At 44.8% G+C, this 18194-nt stretch overlaps 1 protein-coding gene across 1 annotated transcript in view; it reads right to left on the reverse strand.

The window, feature by feature from the left end:
- Positions 1-18194, reverse strand: part of RPGRIP1 (RPGR interacting protein 1) — a 73176-nt gene that overhangs the window by 36949 nt on the left and 18033 nt on the right. The window contains exons 7-9 of the mRNA XM_049768983.1: positions 15310-15473; positions 13691-13825; positions 11114-11264 (exon numbers count right to left, since the gene is read on the reverse strand). Coding sequence (XP_049624940.1) covers positions 11114-11264; positions 13691-13825; positions 15310-15473 — 450 coding nt within the window. The remainder of the gene's footprint in view (positions 1-11113; positions 11265-13690; positions 13826-15309; positions 15474-18194) is intronic.

Here is an 18194-nt window from a genome sequence, read left to right on the forward strand (position 1 = left end):
AAAAAAAAAAAAAAAAAAAGATGCAAGGCTAGCTAAGATTGGCTGAATGCTTAAAAGGTTATGATATAGGCCACACATGTGGTGGATAGGGCATGAATAAAGTTGATGCTTCCTGAAGCCTGCCTGTGAGTGCCTGCCGTTGCTTTCCTGGACCCCAGACCCGCAGGTTGATGGGGGATGAAGCCACATGGCCATGGCCTAAGAATAAAGGCCTCCATCCTTCTCCATCCAAGCCCATCCTAAGGACGAAATGCAACAGTGCAGTTCAAAAAAATTCGAATTCTTGGGGCCAGAGTGATAGCACAGTGGTAGGAGTTTTGCCTTGCACACAGATGACCCAAGATGGATCCAGGTTTGATCCCCAGCATCCCATATGGTCCCCAAAACCTGCCAGGAGCAATTTCTGAGCACTCAAGCCAGGAGTAATCCCCGGGCACTGCCCCCCAAAAAAGACTCTGACTCTGATGAAGTAAAGAAAGATCTATTTGATCCTCATCTTCATGGCTGGCAATGTTTCTAGATATAATGACACCTATCTGGTGCCATAGGCCACATCTCTGAGCTCTCCTAGAAGGAAAAGAAAACTGTCTATCCATTCCAGAGTAGGATTCTTTTGAGAGTAAAGGAAGGGCCCAGAGAGATAGCACAGTGGTGTTTGCCATGCAAGCAGCCGATCCAGGACCTAAGGTGGCTGGTTCGAATCCCAGTGTCCCATATGGTCCCCCGTGCCTGCCAGGTGCTATTTCTGAGCAGACAGCCAGGAGTGACCCCTGAGCACTGCCAGGTGTGGCCCAAAAACCAAAAAAAAAAAAAAAAAAAAAAAAGGAAGGTAGAAAGAAGAATAAAAACAGCGGAATGCCAAACTGTGTTTATTTCAAGAAACTGTGATTTAAAAGGAAAAGTAGTTTTCTTTTTATCAGATCTTCACCTCTTTAGTTAAGTTGACTTCAAAGTTAGCCTGTACCAAGAAACCTACAAAACACTGCTACAAGACATAAAAGAGAACACAAGGAAATGGAGACACATACCCTATTCATGGATTGGGAGTATTAACATCATTAAAATGGCAATATTCCCCAAAAGCATTGTACAGATTTAATGCAGTTCCTCTAAGGATACCCATGACATTCTTCAAAGAAGTGGATCAAACACTCTTGAAATTCATTTGGAACAATAAATGCCCACAAATAGCTAAAGCAACCCTTGGGAAAAAGAAGATGGGAGGCATCACTTTCCCCAACTTTAAATTGTACTACAAAGCAATAGTCATTTAAACAACATGGTATTGGAATAAAGACAGCACCTCAGATCAATGGACTAGAGTGTTCAGAGAATGTTCCTCAGACTTATAATCAAGTAATCTTTGATAACAAGAAAACCTTCTTCAACAAGTGGTATTTGGACAACTGGTTAGCCACATGCAAAAAAAGAGAACTCAGATCTCCTTCTAACACCATGCACAAAGGTCAAATCCAAATGGTTAAAGACCTTGATATCAGACCTGGAATCATCAGGTATATAGAAGAACATATAGGTATAACACTTCATGACATCGAGACTAAAGGCATCTTCAAGGAGGAAACCCCAATGTCCAAACAAGTGGAAGCAGAGATAAACAAATGAGACTATATTAAACTTAGAAGCTTCTGCACTTCAGAGGAAATAGTGATTAGAATACAAAGACCACCCACAGAATGGGAGAAACAAACTATTCTCCCAATACCCATTAGAGAAGGGGCTAATATCTAAGATATACAAGGTACTGACAGACTTAACAAGGAAAAAAAATCTAACCCCATCAAAAATTGGAAGAAATGAACAGACACTTCCCCCAAAAAAAGAAATACAAATGGCCTAAAGGTACATGAAAAAAATGTTCCACATCACTAGTCATCAGGGATATGCAAATCAAAAGAACAATGAGTACCATCTCATGCCACTGAGACTGGCACACATCACAAAAATATCAGTGCTGGTAGGGATGTGGGAAGAAAGGAACTCTCATCCACTGCTGGAGGATATGCCTTTATAGAAAACAATATGAACTGGGGCCGGAGAGATAGCATGGAGGTAAGGCGCTTGCCTTTCATGCAGAAGGTCATCGGTTCGAATCCCGGCGTCCCATATGGTCCCCCGTGCCTGCCAGAAGCAATTTCTGAGCATGAAGCCAGGAGTAACCCCTGAGCACTGCCGGGTGTGACCCAAAAAACCACACACACACACACACACACACACACACACACACACACACACACAAAAGAAAACAATATGAACATTCCTCAGAAAACTGGATACTGAGCTCCCATATTATCCAGCTATACCACTCCTAGGGATATTCCCTAGGAACACAAAAACACAATACAAAAATGCCTTCTGCACATCTATATTCATTGTAGCACTATTACAATAGCCAGAATCTGGAAACAACCCAAATGCCCAATAACAGATGAGTGGCTAAAGAAACTGTGGTATGGGCTGGAGAGATAGCATGGAGGTAAGGCATGCCTTGCATGCAGAAGGACGGTGGTTCGAGTCCTGGCATTCCATATGGTCCCCAGAGCCTGCCAGGAGCGATTTCTGAGCATAGAGCCAGGAGTAACCCCTGAGCACCGCTGGGTGTGACCCCCCCAAAAAAATAATAAATTAATACAAAGAAACTGTGGTACATTTACACAATGGAATACTATCAGCCATCAGGAAAAATGAAGTCATGAAATTTTCCTATACATGAATGGACATGGAAACTATTATGCTGAATTAAATAAGTCAGAGGGAGAGAGTGACACACACAGAATAGTCTCACTCATCTGTGGGATTTAAGAAAAATACAAGACATAGTTGTAATAATACCTAGGGACAATAGAGATGAGGGCTGGAAGGACTGACCCATTATATGAAGCTAACCACAAAGAGTGGTCAGTTCAGTTAAAGAAATAACTACACTAACAAGTATCATGACAATGGTAGTGAGTGAGAGAAATAGAATGCCTGTCTCAAATACAGACAGGGGGTGGAAGAGGAGGGAGATGGGGAGGCATTGTGGTGAGAAGGTTGCACTGGTGAAGGGGTGTGTTCTTTTTTATAAATGAGACTGAACTACAAACATGTTTGTAATCATGATGCTTAAATAAAGATATTATAAAAATTAAAAATAAAATTCAGGAGCATTGGGGCTGGAGAGATAGCATGGAGGTAAGGCATTTGCCTTGCATGCAGAAGGACAGTGGTTCAAATCCTGGCATCCCATATGGTACCCTGTGCCTGCCAGGGGCGATTTCTGAGCATGGAGCTAGGAGTAACCCCTGAGCTTTGCTGGGTGTGATCCAGAAACAAAAAAAAAAAAAAAAAAGACTTGGAACAGAAGTAGTAAACTAAAAAAAATAAAAGGAAAAGGGGGGCCGGAGATAGCATGGCGGTAAGGCGTTTGCCTTCCATGCAGGAAGACGGTGGTTCAAATTCCAACAGCCCATATGGTCCCCCATGCTTGCCAGGGGCAATTTCTGAGCATAGAGCCAGGAGTAAACCCTGAGCGCTGCTGGGTGTGACCCAAAAACCAAATAATAATAATAATAATAATAATAATAATTAATAACAATAATAATAAAATAAAAAATAAATAAAAGGAAAAGCAATAAAATGAAAAATAGGAGCTTTGGGGCTGGAGAGATAGAAAAGAGGTAAGGCGTTTGTATCCCAGCATTCCATATGGCCCCCCAAGCCTGCCAGGAGCTATTTCTGAGCATAGAGCCAGGAGTAACCCCTGAGCGCTGCCAGGTGTGACCCAAAAACCAAAAAAGAAAAAAAATAGGAGCTTTGAATTCTGAATTCTGCTTTAAAGAGAAGGTTCGAAGGTATTAGAAACAGAAAAACACTAAGGACAAGAAAATACAAGGGCAAATTTTATCTATAGATGACATTGTTTTGGATTATTGCAAGGTCAAATGAATTAATTGGTAATTTCATTAAAGGAATACTAGAAACATAGAATATAAGTATTTGGGCCTAGAGAGTGTAAAAGGGCCAGAGTTATAGTACAGAGGGAAGGGTGCTTGCCTTGCATGCTGCCAAATTGAGTTTGATCTCTGCCACCCCATATGGTCATCACAGAACCATTGGGAATGATCCAGGAGTAAGACCATAGCACAGCCAGGTGTGGTCCTCCCCAAAAAACAAACAAAAGAAATAGTGCAGAGGTTAAGATGCTTGCCTTGCCTGCAGCCATTTCTGGTTCTTATCTGGGGCACCACACATGATTCCCTGAGTACCACTAGGATATGTGTATATATATTACATATGTAATATAATATAGTACATATATAATGTATATTAGAATAATAGCCATGAAAAGAATAGAACATTATTATCTTAGTGTATACTACATTATTCAAGCTATATAGAAGTGAGAAAAAAATCCACTTTAAATCAGGATAATAGGGGGCCGGAGAGATAGCATGGAGGTAAGGCATTTGCCTTTCATGCAGGAGGTCATTGGTTTGAATCCCGGCGCCCCATATGGTCCCCCGTGCCTGCCAGGAGCAATTTCTGAGCCTGGAGCCAGGAATAACCCCTGAGCACTGCCGGGTGTGACCCAAAAACCACACACACACAAAAAAAATCAGGATAATAAGTGAATAGAGGAAGAGAATTACTGGAAAGAAGTGAAAAATTAAAAATATTTTAAAGTGAAAAATGTTAATAATGAATGCCAAGATATATGAGGCAGTTTACTCAATTCATGCATTATCTCAATCAGTCTACTTAAATGAGTTATTTCATTTGAGTTATCAACTGTTAATTGTGAAGTTCCTACTTTAAGAATAAAAACAAGGGGCCAGAGCAATAGCACAGTGAGTAAGGTATTTGCCTTACATGCAGCCCAATCTGGTTCAATCTTTGGCATTCCATATGATCCCTGAGCCTGCCAGAAGTAATTTCTTTTTTGTTTGTTTGTTTGTTTTGGGGTCACACCTGGCATACTCATGGCTCTGAGTTCAGAAGTCACTCCTGGCAGGCTCAGGGACCATATGGGATGCCGGGATATGAACTGGGGTCCGTCCTGTGTTGGCTGCGTACAAGGCAAACACCTTACTGCTGTGCTATCACTCCGGCCCCATCCAGAAGTTATTTCTAAGCCCAGAATAAAAATGATTCGTGGGGACCACCAGGTATGGCCCCAAAACAAAACCTCCAAAAAGTGAAAACAGAATTAAAATATTTTGAATACATCACAATATCTTCCTATTCAAAATACATGAAATACAAAGAATAACTAACAATTTATTTGTTTTTGTTTTATGGCCACTATCAGTACTCATGGATCACTCCTGACTCTTTGCTAATAGATTACTTTTGATGGTGCTCAGAGGTCCATTTGTATCTAGGGATCAAATCCAGATCAGCTTCATACGAAGCAAGTTCCCTAGCCACTGTACTATCTATCTTCTCCCTGATAAAGGATTTGTTAATGAACAAGATTATACACACACACACACACACACACACACACACACACACATATGTTTTTAAGCACAGTTGGCAAGTGTTCAGGGGTTACTCCTGGCTCTGTACTCAGAAATCAGTCCTGGTTGGGGCCGGAGCGATAGTACAAGGCCAACACAGGTGGACCCTGGTTCGAATCCCAACATCCCATATAGATCCCAAGCTTGCCAGGTGCAACTTCTGAGCGCAGAGCAAGGAGTAACTCCTGACAGTCGCAGGGTGTGACCCAAAAACCAAAAACCAAAACAAAACAAAATCACTCCTGGCAGGCTCAAGGGACCATTTAGGATTCCTGGAATCAAGCCTGGGTCATCCTGGGTTGGCTGCTTGCAAGGCAAATGTCCTAAATCTGTGCTATCACTCCAACCACCGGTGTTTTTTCACTTTTTTTTGTTTGTTTGTTTTTTTGGGCCACACCCGTTTGATGCTCAGGGGTTACTCCTGCCTAAGCGCTCAGAAATTGCCCCTGGCTTGGGGGAACCATATGGGACGCTGGGGGATCGAACCGTGGTCCTTCCTTGGCTAGCGCTTGCAAGGCAGACACACCTTACCTCTAGCACCACCTCACCGACCCCGACTTTTTTTTTTTCTGTTTTTTTGTTTTTGGGCCACACCCGGTGACGCTCAGCGGTTACTCCTGGCTATGTGCTCAGAAGTCGCACCTGGCTTGGGGGACCATATGGGACACGGGGGATCGAACTGTGGTCCATCCAAGGCTAGCGCAGGCAAGGCAGGCACCTTACCTCTAGCGCTACCGCCTGGCCCCGACTTTTTTTTTTTTTTTTTAAATTTAGGCACTATTATGGCTGGAGTGATAGCACAATGGCCAGGGTGTTTCCCTTGAATGAGGTTGACCAGGGTTTGATCCCTGGTATTCAATATGATCCCTCAAGATTGTCAGGGGTGGGGCCAGAGAGATATCACAGTAGTAGAGCATTTGCCATGCATGCTGCTGACCCAGAGGAACCCAGTTTGATTCTCAGCATCCCTTATGGGCCCCCAGCCTGCAAGGGGCAATTTCTGAGTACAGAGCCAGTAGTAACCCCTGAGCGCTGCTGGGTGTGGCCCAAAAGCCAATCAATCAATAAAGTTTAAAAAATTTAAAAAAATATTGCCAGGACTAGGCCAAAGTTTTTCCTTTCCATGACCCCCATACTTTGGTGGGCCCATGCAAACAATAATTGCCACACTAACATTGTTTTTACAGTGCTCCTTTGACTCCAAATCTTTTTTTTTTTTTGGATTTTGGGCCACACCTGGTGACGCTCAGGGGTTACTCCTGGCTATGCGCTCAGAAGTCGCTCCTGGCTTGGGTGACCATATGGGACGCCGGGGGATCGAACCACGGTCCGTCCTAGGCTAGCGCAGGCAAGGCAGGCACCTTACCTCTAGCGCCACCGCCCGGCTCCGACTCCAAATCTTAGAAAAAGTTGATGGTCACTATCTCTAACAGGTATAAATAGCACAAACCTAAGAACAACAATTTGTAAGAATTGTGTCCTGGGGCCGGACGGTGGCGCTAAAGGTAAGGTGCCTGCCTTGCCTGCGCTAGCCTTGGACGGACCGCGGTTCGATCCCCCGGTGTTACCGGGTGTGGCCAAAAAACCAAAAAAAAAAAAAAAAGAATTGTGTCCTTGGGCCCGGAGAGAGATAGCACAGCGGTGTTTGCCTTGCAAGCAGCCGATCCAGGACCAAAGGTGGTTGGTTCGAATCCCGGTGTCCCATATGGTCCCCCGTGCCTGCCAGGAGCTATTTCTGAGCAGACAGCCAGGAGGAACCCCTGAGCACCGCTGGGTGTGGCCCAAAAACCAAAAAAAAAAAAAGAGAAAAAGAAAAAAGAATTGTGTTCTTGTGGTGTCTTATAAATAATGCACTGTATGCAGTACTGAATAGTTGCATCATGCTGATATATTTAATTTTGTGTGTATGTTATAATGTTTTCAGAGAACTTATTGTAACGAACAAGAGATACCTTTGATGTACTATACTAAGCATTGAATGTGTTTGAGTTTAGAATGGTAATACTTCCTTATTAAAAATAAATAAATAGGGGCCGGGCGGTGGCGCTAAAGGTAAGGTGCCTGCCTTGCCTGCGCTAGCCTTGGACGGACCGAGGTTCGATCCCCCGGTGTCACATATGGTCCCCCAAGCCAGGAGCAACTTCTGAGCACATAGCCAGGAGTAACCCCTGAGCATTACCGGGTGTGGCCCAAAAAATAAATAAATAAAAATAAATAAATAAATAAATGTAAAATAAAAAATATTTATTTATTGCCAGGACTAATTTCTGAGCACAGAGCCAGGAGTAACCCCTGAGCATCACTGGATGTGGTCCAAAATCCTGTGTGAGTATATATATATATATATATATATATATATATATATATATATATATTATTACTATTAACCATAATTTATACGGTTGTTGATAACAATTTCAGGCATTCTGGGTTCCATTTCCAAACCCATCACCAGTGTCTGTGTTCCTCCATCAATGACTTATGTTTTCTAGATGAAGTTATGAAATTTGGTGTTACAATGCCCTTATGTTACACCTTTTCATTTCTCTCTTTCTTGGTATTCTCATGTATATGACCCTGGGCCAAGGATTTGCCATCATTTGATACAAGCAAGGAAAATGCCCTACCTGCTATATCATTAAATATTAGATAGTAAATATCTTGCACTGTGGCCAGAAAGACAGTACTGGGTCTAAAATGCTTGCTTTGCATCATCTACCCCCAGTTCAATCCCTGGTACTACAAACTATTACCAAGCACCACCATGTCCAGAGCAATCCCTGAGAACTTCTAGGTATGCCTATTTTCCTACCAAATAATCTGCAATGCATAACTTATAGTTCATAATTTGAGACTATAAAGAACTCTACAACTCAACAAAATACTATTAACAAATGGGTAGAGGAGTGGACTATGGATGTGTCTCAGAAGTAAAGCACATGCCTTATATATGTGATATTGAGGTCAATATTCAACATCACACTCACACACACACAAATGTTAGTAAAGGACAGGATAAGGCAATTATCAAAAGAAATAGGGCCGGGCGGTGGCGCTCGAGGTAAGGTGCCTGCCTTACCTGCGCTAGCCTAGGAGACGGACCGCGGTTCGATCCCCCGGCGTCCCATATGGTCCCCCAAGCCAGGAGCGACTTCTGAGCGCATAGCCAGGAGTAACCCCTGAGCGTCACCGGGTGTGGCCCAAAAACCAAAAAAAAAAAAAAAAAAAAAGAAATAGTAGGGGCTGGAGAGGTAGCGCTAGAGGTAAAGTATCTGCCTTGCAAGCGCTAGCCAAGGAAGGACCGCGGTTTGATCCCCCGGCGTCTCATATGGTCCCCCCAAGCCAGGGGCAATTTCTGAGCGCTTAGCCAGGAGTAACCCCTGAGCATCAAACGGGTGTGGCCCCCCCCAAAAAAAACAAAAAAACAAACAAACAAAAAAAAGAAATAGTAACTCGGGCCGGAGATCTAGCATGGAGGTAGAGCATTTGCCTTGCATGCAGGACGACAGTAGTTCAAATCTGGGCATCCCATTTGGTCCCCTGAGCCTGCCAGGAGCAATTTCTGAGCGTAAAGCCAGGAGTAACCCCTGGGCGCTGCCAGGTGTGACCCCAAAACCAAAATAATAATAATAATAATAATAATAATAATAATAATAATAATAATAATAATAATAAAGAGCCTTTCTATTTAAAAAAAATAACTCAAGAGAGTTAGCTCAGGAGTCAGAGAGATAGCATGGAGGTAGTGCGTTTGCCTTAATGCGGAAGGACGGTGCTTCGAATCCCGGCATCGCATATGGTCCCCTGAGCCTGCCAGGAGCGATTTCTGAGTGTAGAACCAGGAGTAACCCCTGAGCACTGTCAGGTTTGACTCAAAAACCAAAAAAAGAGAGAGAGAGAGAGAGAGAGAGAGAGTTAGCTCAAAGAACTTAGCTTATATTTTGCTTGTATAAGGTCCCTGCATCACATGGTCCTGTCAAGCATTTCACAATAAACAGCCCCTGAGTACCATATATTATAGCCCCAAAAGAAAAACACTAAGGTTGGGGGCCCCAAACTTGGCAGTGTTCAAGCACCTACTCCTGTCTTGGTATTCAGGGACCACTCTTACCAGAGCAGAGGCTTGGAAAATTTTGTGGTGCCATTAATCAAGCCTGGGCCTTCTGCATGGGAAGCAGGTGCTCCATGACTCTATACTCAGAAATTACTCCTGGCATACTTGGGAGACCATCTAGGATACTAGGGATCAAACACAGGTCATCTACATGCAGACTTTTGAGCTATCTCCCTAACTTAACAATGACTTGGAAGACCTACTTTGGCATGGCTAGTCAGGCCCAAGAATGTCTCACTTCCATTTATCCTTGTTCTGTGCTAAGAAACCTCTTTGTAGATTCAGCTTTTCAGAGAGAAGGCTCCCTGATCAGAGGTATCAAATATCCTGATGGCAGAAACGGAACAGTAATTATCATAAAATAGCAAATGAAATTTCTGGTTTAGGGGCTGGAGAGATAGCATGGAGGTAAGGTATTTGCCTTGCATGCAGAAGGACAGTGGGTTCGAATCCCGGCATCCCATATGGTCCCCCGCACCTGCCAGGAGCAATTTCTGAGCATGGAGCCAGGAGTAACCCCTGAGCACTGCCGGGTATGACCCAAAAACCAAAAGAAAAAAAATTTTTAAGGGGGGTGGAGCAATGGTACAAGCAGTAAGGCGTCTGCCTTGCCCACACCAGTCTAGGACAGACCGGAGTTTGATCCCCCAGTGTCCCCCAAGCCAGGAGTGATTTCTAAGCACATAGCCAGGAGTAACCCCTGAGTGTCACCGGTGTGGCCCCAAAACAAAACAACAACAACAACAACAAAAACAACAAAAAACCAACACCAAAAAAAAAACCCTGTTATTTAGGCCTCGGTCAAGATAACAACTTTGAGAGACGAACAGCTTTATATAACTCCAAGGGCAAAGTAAATTTTCTCATTCTGATAATAGATTTATTTTTTATTTTTTTTATTTATATATATATATTTTTTTTGTGGTTTTTGGGTCACACCCGGCAGTGCTCAGGGGTTATTCCTGGCTCCAGGCTCAGAAATTGCTCCTGGCAGGCACAGGGGACCATATGGGATGCTGGGATTTGAACCGATGACCTCCTGCATGAAAGGCAAACGTCTTACCTCCATGCTATCTCTCCAGCCCCATATTTATATATTTTTTTTGTTTGTTTTTGGGCCACACCCATTTGACGCTCAGGGGTTACTCCTGGCTATGCGCTCAGAAATCACCCCTGGCTTGGGGGGACCATATGGGACACCGGGGGATCAAACCGCGGTCCGTCCTACGCTAGCGCTTGCAAGGTAGACACCTTACCTCTAGCGCCACCTTCCCGGCCCCTGATAATAGATTTATTTATGGCTAGGCCCTGTTGAATAAATCTCTCTAGAGAAACTGGAGAAAGATACTAGAATAATGAAAAAAAAGTTTACAATTATTATAATTAAGCAAAGATGATATTATTCAATCAGCAAAGATGATAGGATAAACAAGAGACATATTAACTGATCTCAAGATCAAAACAAAGTATTAAAACTTGCCAGATATTGGAAGGCCATGGCTTCTTAAAATACCTTCCAGCTGATTGATACGATTGTTCTTCAATTCTAGGAGTTGAGTCAGCCTATTCAGTTTTTCTTTGTGTTCTTCATTTTCATTTTCAGCTATTGTTATCATTGACTTCAATTCTTCCTGTAACAAAATAATATGTATCTGAAATTTTCTATTTTAGTGGCTCAGAAACAAAAAGCCCAAATAAAAATGTGGCATTTGGGGCCCCGAGAGATAGCACAGCGGCGTTTGCCTTGCAAGCAGCTGATCCAGGGACCAAAGGTGGTTGGTTCGAATCCCGGTGTCCCATATGGTCCCCCGTGCCTGCCAGGAGTTATTTCTGAGCAGACAGCCAGGAGTAACCCCTGGGCACCGCCGGGTGTGGCTCAAAAACAAAACCAAAAACAAACAAAAAAAATGTGGCATTTGGGGCCAGAGAGATAGCATGGAGGTAGGGCATTTGCCTTGCATGCAGAAGGACGGTGGTTCGAATCCTGGCATCCAAGATAGTCTCCCGTGCCTGCCAGGATCAATTTCTGAGCATAGAGTCAGGAGGAACCCCTGAGCGCTGCCAGGTGTGACCCAAAAACCAAAAAACAAAAGTGGCATTTTCAACCTAGGGACATAGCTTTACAGTAGACTACATGCCTCACATGTGAGAGAACATAGGCTCGATTCTACAGTCCCACACATACAAAAGGTGGGGGACCCCCAAGCCAGGAACAATTTCTGAGCACATAGCGAGGAGTAACCCCTGAGCGTCACCGGGTGTGGCCCAAAAAAGAAAAAAAAGTGGGGGGGGGAGGGCCGGAGAGACAGCATAGTAGTAGGGTGTTTGCCTTGCACGTGGCCGACTCAGGACAGGATGGTGGTTCAATTCCCGGCATCCCATATGGTCCCCCGAGCCTGCCAGGAGCAATTTCTGAGCAGAGTCAGGAGTAATCCCTGAGCGCTGCTGGGTGTGACCCAAACAACAACAGCAAAATAGTGCATGTGTGGAGGGGGTGAGTAGAGAAATAGCTCAACAGACTGGTGCATGTAGAAGACTGAGGTTTGATCCCCAGCATGACATATTCTCTCAGTCACCATAAGGAGTGACTTTTTTTTTGGGGGGGGGGGGGGAGTTCACACCCGGCAATGCTCAGAGGTTACTCCTGGCTCTGTACTCAGAAATCATTCCTGGCAGGTTCGGGGGAACCATATGGGATGCCGGGCGAACCACCGTCCTTTTGCATGCAAGGCAAACGCCCTACCTCCATGTTACCTCTCTGGCCCCGAGGAGTGACCTTTTAACACTGAGTGAGGAGTAGCACCTATTCACTCACAGGTGTGGCCCTTGCCCGCCCCCCCACCAATGAGAAGATTGAGCCTAGCTTCCTGACATAGAAAATCTGCTTTCCCTGTTGGTGACTGCAATCTTGGCAGCTCTGTCTGACCCCTGCAGTTGTAAGAGATTTCTGGCCACACAGCAGCCAAATGTGTCAAGTCTCCCAGCAAATACCTTAACTGAAAAGATGTGCAAGTACCATGTCTCGAAAGTGAGACCTGGGCTGGAGAGATAGTACAGTGGATAGGACACTTGCCTTGTATGTAGCTGACCTAAATGTGATCCCAGTATCCCAAATGGTTCCCCGAGTACTGTCAGGAGTGATTCCTGAGTGCAGAGCCAGAGTAACCCCTAAGCATCGCCAGATGTGGCCTCTACCCATCCACCCCAAAAAAGAAAAGGGAACCTGTGGCAAGCACATTATGTAACAGAAACCCTTGTAAAGCACTACAACCAGGAAGTGTGTGAACATCACAACAAATGAGTGTAACCACTAGCAAACAGGCAAACAAGCATACCTAAAGGGCTGCAACCTCTGGAGAGGCCTTGATGATAGCATGAGCACCACAACCTGACCCTAGTTGAGCAGGACTATTAAATGTGCAAGTACTAAAAGACATCACAGGACAGAATATCTCTCATCAGTCCTAAAAACTTGAGTCTTGCTTTATTCCAATTTTTTTTTTTTTGGTTTTTGGGCCACACCCATTTGACGCTCAGGGGTTACTCTTGGCTATGCGCTCAGAAATTGCTCCTGGCTTGGGGGGACCATATGGGATGCCGGGGATCGAACCACGGTCCGTCCTACGCTAGTGCTTGCAAGGCAGACACCTTACCTCTAGCGCCACCTTCCCGGCCCCTATTCCAATATTTTAATTGGTCCCTGTGTATGTTTGTGTGTGTTTGTATATATGTAGGTGGTATGCTGGGAATCAAACCCAGGGCTTTACACATATATGTAAGGCAGGTACTGTACTGCTGACCTACATCTCTGGCCTCTCCTGTGTATCCAACTGACTTACTCCCCATCCCACAGCCCCCCCCCCCTTTTTTGTTTATTGGGCCACACCTGGTGGCGCTCGGGTTATACCTGCTCTGCACTCAGAAATCACTCCTGGCAGGCTCAGGAGACCATATGGGATGCCAAGGATCAAACCAGGGCCCATCCCAGGTCGGCTGCATGCAAGGCAAATGCCTTACCCCTGTGCTATCGCTCCAGCCCTAGCCCCTTTTTATCTACCTGATAACACATGTTGAGTTTGCGCTGCAGAATAAGCAAGTCTCTGGTCTTCTCTAGTTCCAGCGTGATCTCTGCATATGATATTTGCAGCTCACTTAACATCTGGGACAAGATTTCTTCTTTTGTTTCACAGGGCTATAGATGGAAAAATTATTAATGAGAGGGAGTATAAAATAGTAGGTACAGTAATATCTATTTTCCATAATGTAGGGTTTTGTTTGTTTTTGTTTTTGGGATTTTGGATCACACTCGGCAGTGCTCAGGGATTACTCTTGGCTCTATGCTCAGAAATCACTCCTGGCAGGCTCGGGGACCATACGGGGTACCAGGATTCCAACCACTGTCCTTCTCCATGCAAGTCAAACGCCCTACCTCCATGCCATTTCTCCGCCCCCTCCATAATGTAGTTTCTAAGGGGTTTGAGTTTGGTTGTTTTATTGTTTTTTGTTTTGCTTTTTGAGGGACACACCTGGTAGTGCTCAGTTAATCCTGATTAATTCAGGAATTACTCCTGGGAGGCTTGGAGACCACAAGGCATGCATGGGATAGAACCCGAATTAGTCATATGCAAAGCACATGCCCTACCCACTGCACTTTTTTGGGGGGGCCCACACCCGGTGATGCTCAGGGGTTTCTCCTGTCTATGCACTCAGAAATTGTTCCTGGCTTGGGGGACCATATGGGAGGCTGGGGATCAAACTGCACTGCATTCTTCATACCCACTCTATTTCTCTGGCTCACAGATGCTGTGATGCAGTAAAAATAGCAGCAGCGGGGTGGGAAAAATAGTACAGGATGTAAGGCACTTGCCTTTTATCTGACAGATCAGTTTAGTCACCAACATTACATATGGTTCTCTGAACACTGCCGGGGTTCATTTCTGAGCACAATGCAAAGAACACTTCTGAGCATCACTGGGTTTGGGTCAATCTCTACACACACACACACACACACACACACACACACACACACACACACACACACACATATACACACCACCTTCCCCCAAAATAACCACAACATAGCCAAAGAGAGTTCAATGAACTGTGTGCAAGCTTTAAAGGTAGTAGGGCTAGTTCAGTCCCCAAGCACAACATGGTCCCAAAGTTGCCACCCAGTTACCCATGAGCACCATGAGGGGGAAAAAAAAAGTGGAGGGATAGAGAGAAGAAGACAGAGAAAGACTGCGACAATGACAGAGAGATGCCAGCAGCAAAACTTATTCCAAAATGTAAGAGAAGGGGTTGGAGCAATAGGTAGGTAGGATTTTTGGCCTTGCACAAAGCATAGCCAGGTTCAATCCCTGGCACCCCACCCATCTGGTCCCCAGAACCCTGCCAGGAAAGTCAATGATGTTTCTATTTTCCTCCTCCTCCTCTCCTGCTCTTTTCTCTCTCCTCAATCTCCTCTCTCTCCCTCCCTTTCTTCAACCCGCCCCCCCAAGACTGTTTAAGTTGCAGATCACTACACTTGGCATTTCTGGGTGGACAAACACACATCCTGAATTAGGGCATGGGTAGCAACAAAGCACATGCCTTGTAAGCATTAAATATGGGTTCAATCCCAAGCATTGTCATTTAAAAAAAAAAAAAAGAGGAAATAACACAAAAACCTTTTACCTCTATTTGCATGATCTCTTGAAATACTGCTGGTTGAGTATCTGGTTCAGATTGTTTGTCAAGAGACAGTTCGAGAGATTGAGAAATACTGTCTTTATTGTGGAGGATCTCAGTTTTCTGTGCATTAATCTGAAGCAGAGTGGCAACTTCAAGCTGCAATCCAGCTGGGGAAAAATAACCAAGAAATATGTCTCTCTCTCTCTCTCTCTCTCTCTCTCTCTCTCTCTCTCTCTCTCTCTCTCTCCTCTCTCTCTCTCTCTCTCTCTCTCTCTCTCTCTCTCTCTCTCTCTCTCTCTCTCTCTCTCTCTCCTCTCTCTCTCTCTCTCTCTCTCTCTCTCCCTATCTCTCTCTCTCTCTCTCCCTCTCTCTCTCTCCCCCTCTCTCTCCCCCCCGCCCCTCCCCTCTCTCCCCTCTCTCTCCCCCCCCCCCGCCCCTCCCCTCTCCCCCCGCCCCTCCCCTCTCCCTCCCCCTGTCCCAGCCCCCTCCCTCCCCCACCCCGCCCCCTCCCTCCCCCGCCCCACCCATCCCTGCCCCTCCCCCTCCGATCCCTGCACCCTCCCCCCTCTCCCCCTCCACTCCCTCTCCGCCCTCTCCCCTCCCTCCCGCTCTCTCCCCTCCCCCCTCTCCGCTCTCTCCCCTCCCCCTCTCTCCCCCTCTCCCTTCCCCTCCCCTCCCCCTCTCTCCCTCCCCCTCCCTCCCCTCTCTCTCCCTCTCCCTCTCCCTCCCTCTCCCTCTCCCTCTCTCTCTCTCTCTCCCCCCTCTCCCTCCCTCCCTCTCTCCCTCCCTCTCTCTCCTTCTCCCGCTCCCTCTTGCTCTCCCTCTCTCCCTCTCCCTCTCCCTCTCCCTCTCTCTCTCTCCCTCTCTCCCTCTCTCCCTCTCTCTCCCTCTCTCCCTCTCTCTCTCTCTCTCTCTCTCTCTCTCTCTCTCTCTCTCTCTCTCTCTCTCTCTCTCTCTCTCTCTCTCTCTCTCTCTGTCTCTGTCTCTCGTTTTTTGGGTCACACCCATTGGCACTCTGTGTTCAGAAATCACTCCTGGCAGGCACAGGGATGCTGGAATTTGAACCACCATCCATCCTGGATTGGCTGATTGCAAAGCAACTTCAGCTGTGCTATCTCTCTGGCCCAGAAAGCTGTAGCTCTGTAACTGTCAGAAACCATGGCTAAGTGTGAATTAAATTTTCCCACTAACATTTAACTAGAAGCACAAATTAATTTTTTTTTGGTTTTGTTATTGTTGTTTGTTGCTTGTTTTTGTTCCATGGGCTTTCCTTTTTGTGTGTTTTGTTTTGTTTTTATTTCAGGACTGTGGTTACTGTGTGGTTGGTGTCTTTATTGCTGTGGTGATTTTCGAGTTTTTTGTTTGATTTTTAAAAAAATTTTTAGTATTGTTGTTATGTTTTTCTTCCCTGTTCCTGTCTCTTAAATTGATATTTATAGCCTCTAGAAGGACACCTCCCATTTTTTGCTTGCTTGATTTTTGCCCCATTATATATTTTTTTCTTTCCTTCAAACAGACCCACATAATTTTTATTTTTTTGGGTCACACAAAGCAGTGCTCAGGGGTTACTCCTGGCTCCACGCTCAAAAATCGCTCCTGACAGGTTCTGGGGACTGTTTGGGATGCCGGAATACAAACCACCATCCTTCTGCATGAAAGGCAAATGCCTTACCTCCATGCTATCTCTCTGACCCAGAACCATATAATTTGAACTATCTTGTTCCACCTCACAAACTGAGGGGGGAAATAAGGGAGGGTACTAAGATCACACAGTCATATGAACATTAAGTAGAAATAAAAAAAAGATCAGACTTAAACACCAAATCTAAAGCCAATGACAACAGAATCGACACCCAATCTACAACATGCTAGACACAGAGGGGACCACTTATACTAGCAATCCAGGGGATAAAGAAAGGGAATATGGGATACATGCTGGGAACAGGGGTGGAGGAAGGACAACATTGGTGGTGGGAATGCCCCTGATTAAATGTCACTATGTACCTAAATAATTACTGTGAAAGATTTGCAGTCTACTTTGGTCAAAATAAAGATAATAAAAAAGAAGCAATTATCTTTTCTCTATAAAGGCTAGTGCTAGCTAATTGACCCCTAAAAACTGAATTGACACTTAAGTGTCAAAAATGAAATAAACAAACAAAAAACCTGCTGTACAGTGGAAGGGAGAATAAAAACAAACACAGAATGAAAAACAGAGTTATTGGGGCTGGAACAATAGCACAGCAGGAAGGACGTTTGCCTTTGTTGTTGCCAACCCGGGTTAGATCCTCAGCATTCCTTATGGTTCCTGAACCTGCCAGGAAAGATTTCTGAGTACAGAACCAGAAGTAACCCCTGAGCACCACCAGGTATGGCCCATAAACAAAACAAACAAATAATCTCCAGGAGGGCAGTAGAGATAATACAGCAGGTAAAATCACTAGTAATATATATATATATATATATATATATATATATATATATATATATATATATTCCAGAACATTCCTAGTGGTGCTAAGGAAATATATATATATATATATATATATATATATATTCCCTTAGCACCACTAGGAATGTTCTGGAATCATAAAGCCAGAAGTAAGCCCTCAACACTGTCAGATATAGGTCAAATTCCCACATCTCCGAAAGACTTCAGAGCTGGGGATGTAGCTCAGTAGTAGAATACTTGCCTTATGTGTATGTGACCCTGAGTTCTATCCCTAGTACCACCAATTAAAACAAAAACAAAACTCCAGAATGAGGCAGGAGATAGTACGAAGGGTAGAACATTTGTTTTGTCTGCAACTAACTCCCTGCACTCTGTAGAGTCCCCCAGCACCTCTAGGAGTGATCTCTATGTGCAGAGCCAGGAGTAACCCCTAAGT

Source organism: Suncus etruscus, chromosome 2 (assembly GCF_024139225.1).
Source record: "Suncus etruscus isolate mSunEtr1 chromosome 2, mSunEtr1.pri.cur, whole genome shotgun sequence".
In the NCBI taxonomy this organism is placed as follows: domain Eukaryota; kingdom Metazoa; phylum Chordata; class Mammalia; order Eulipotyphla; family Soricidae; genus Suncus; species Suncus etruscus.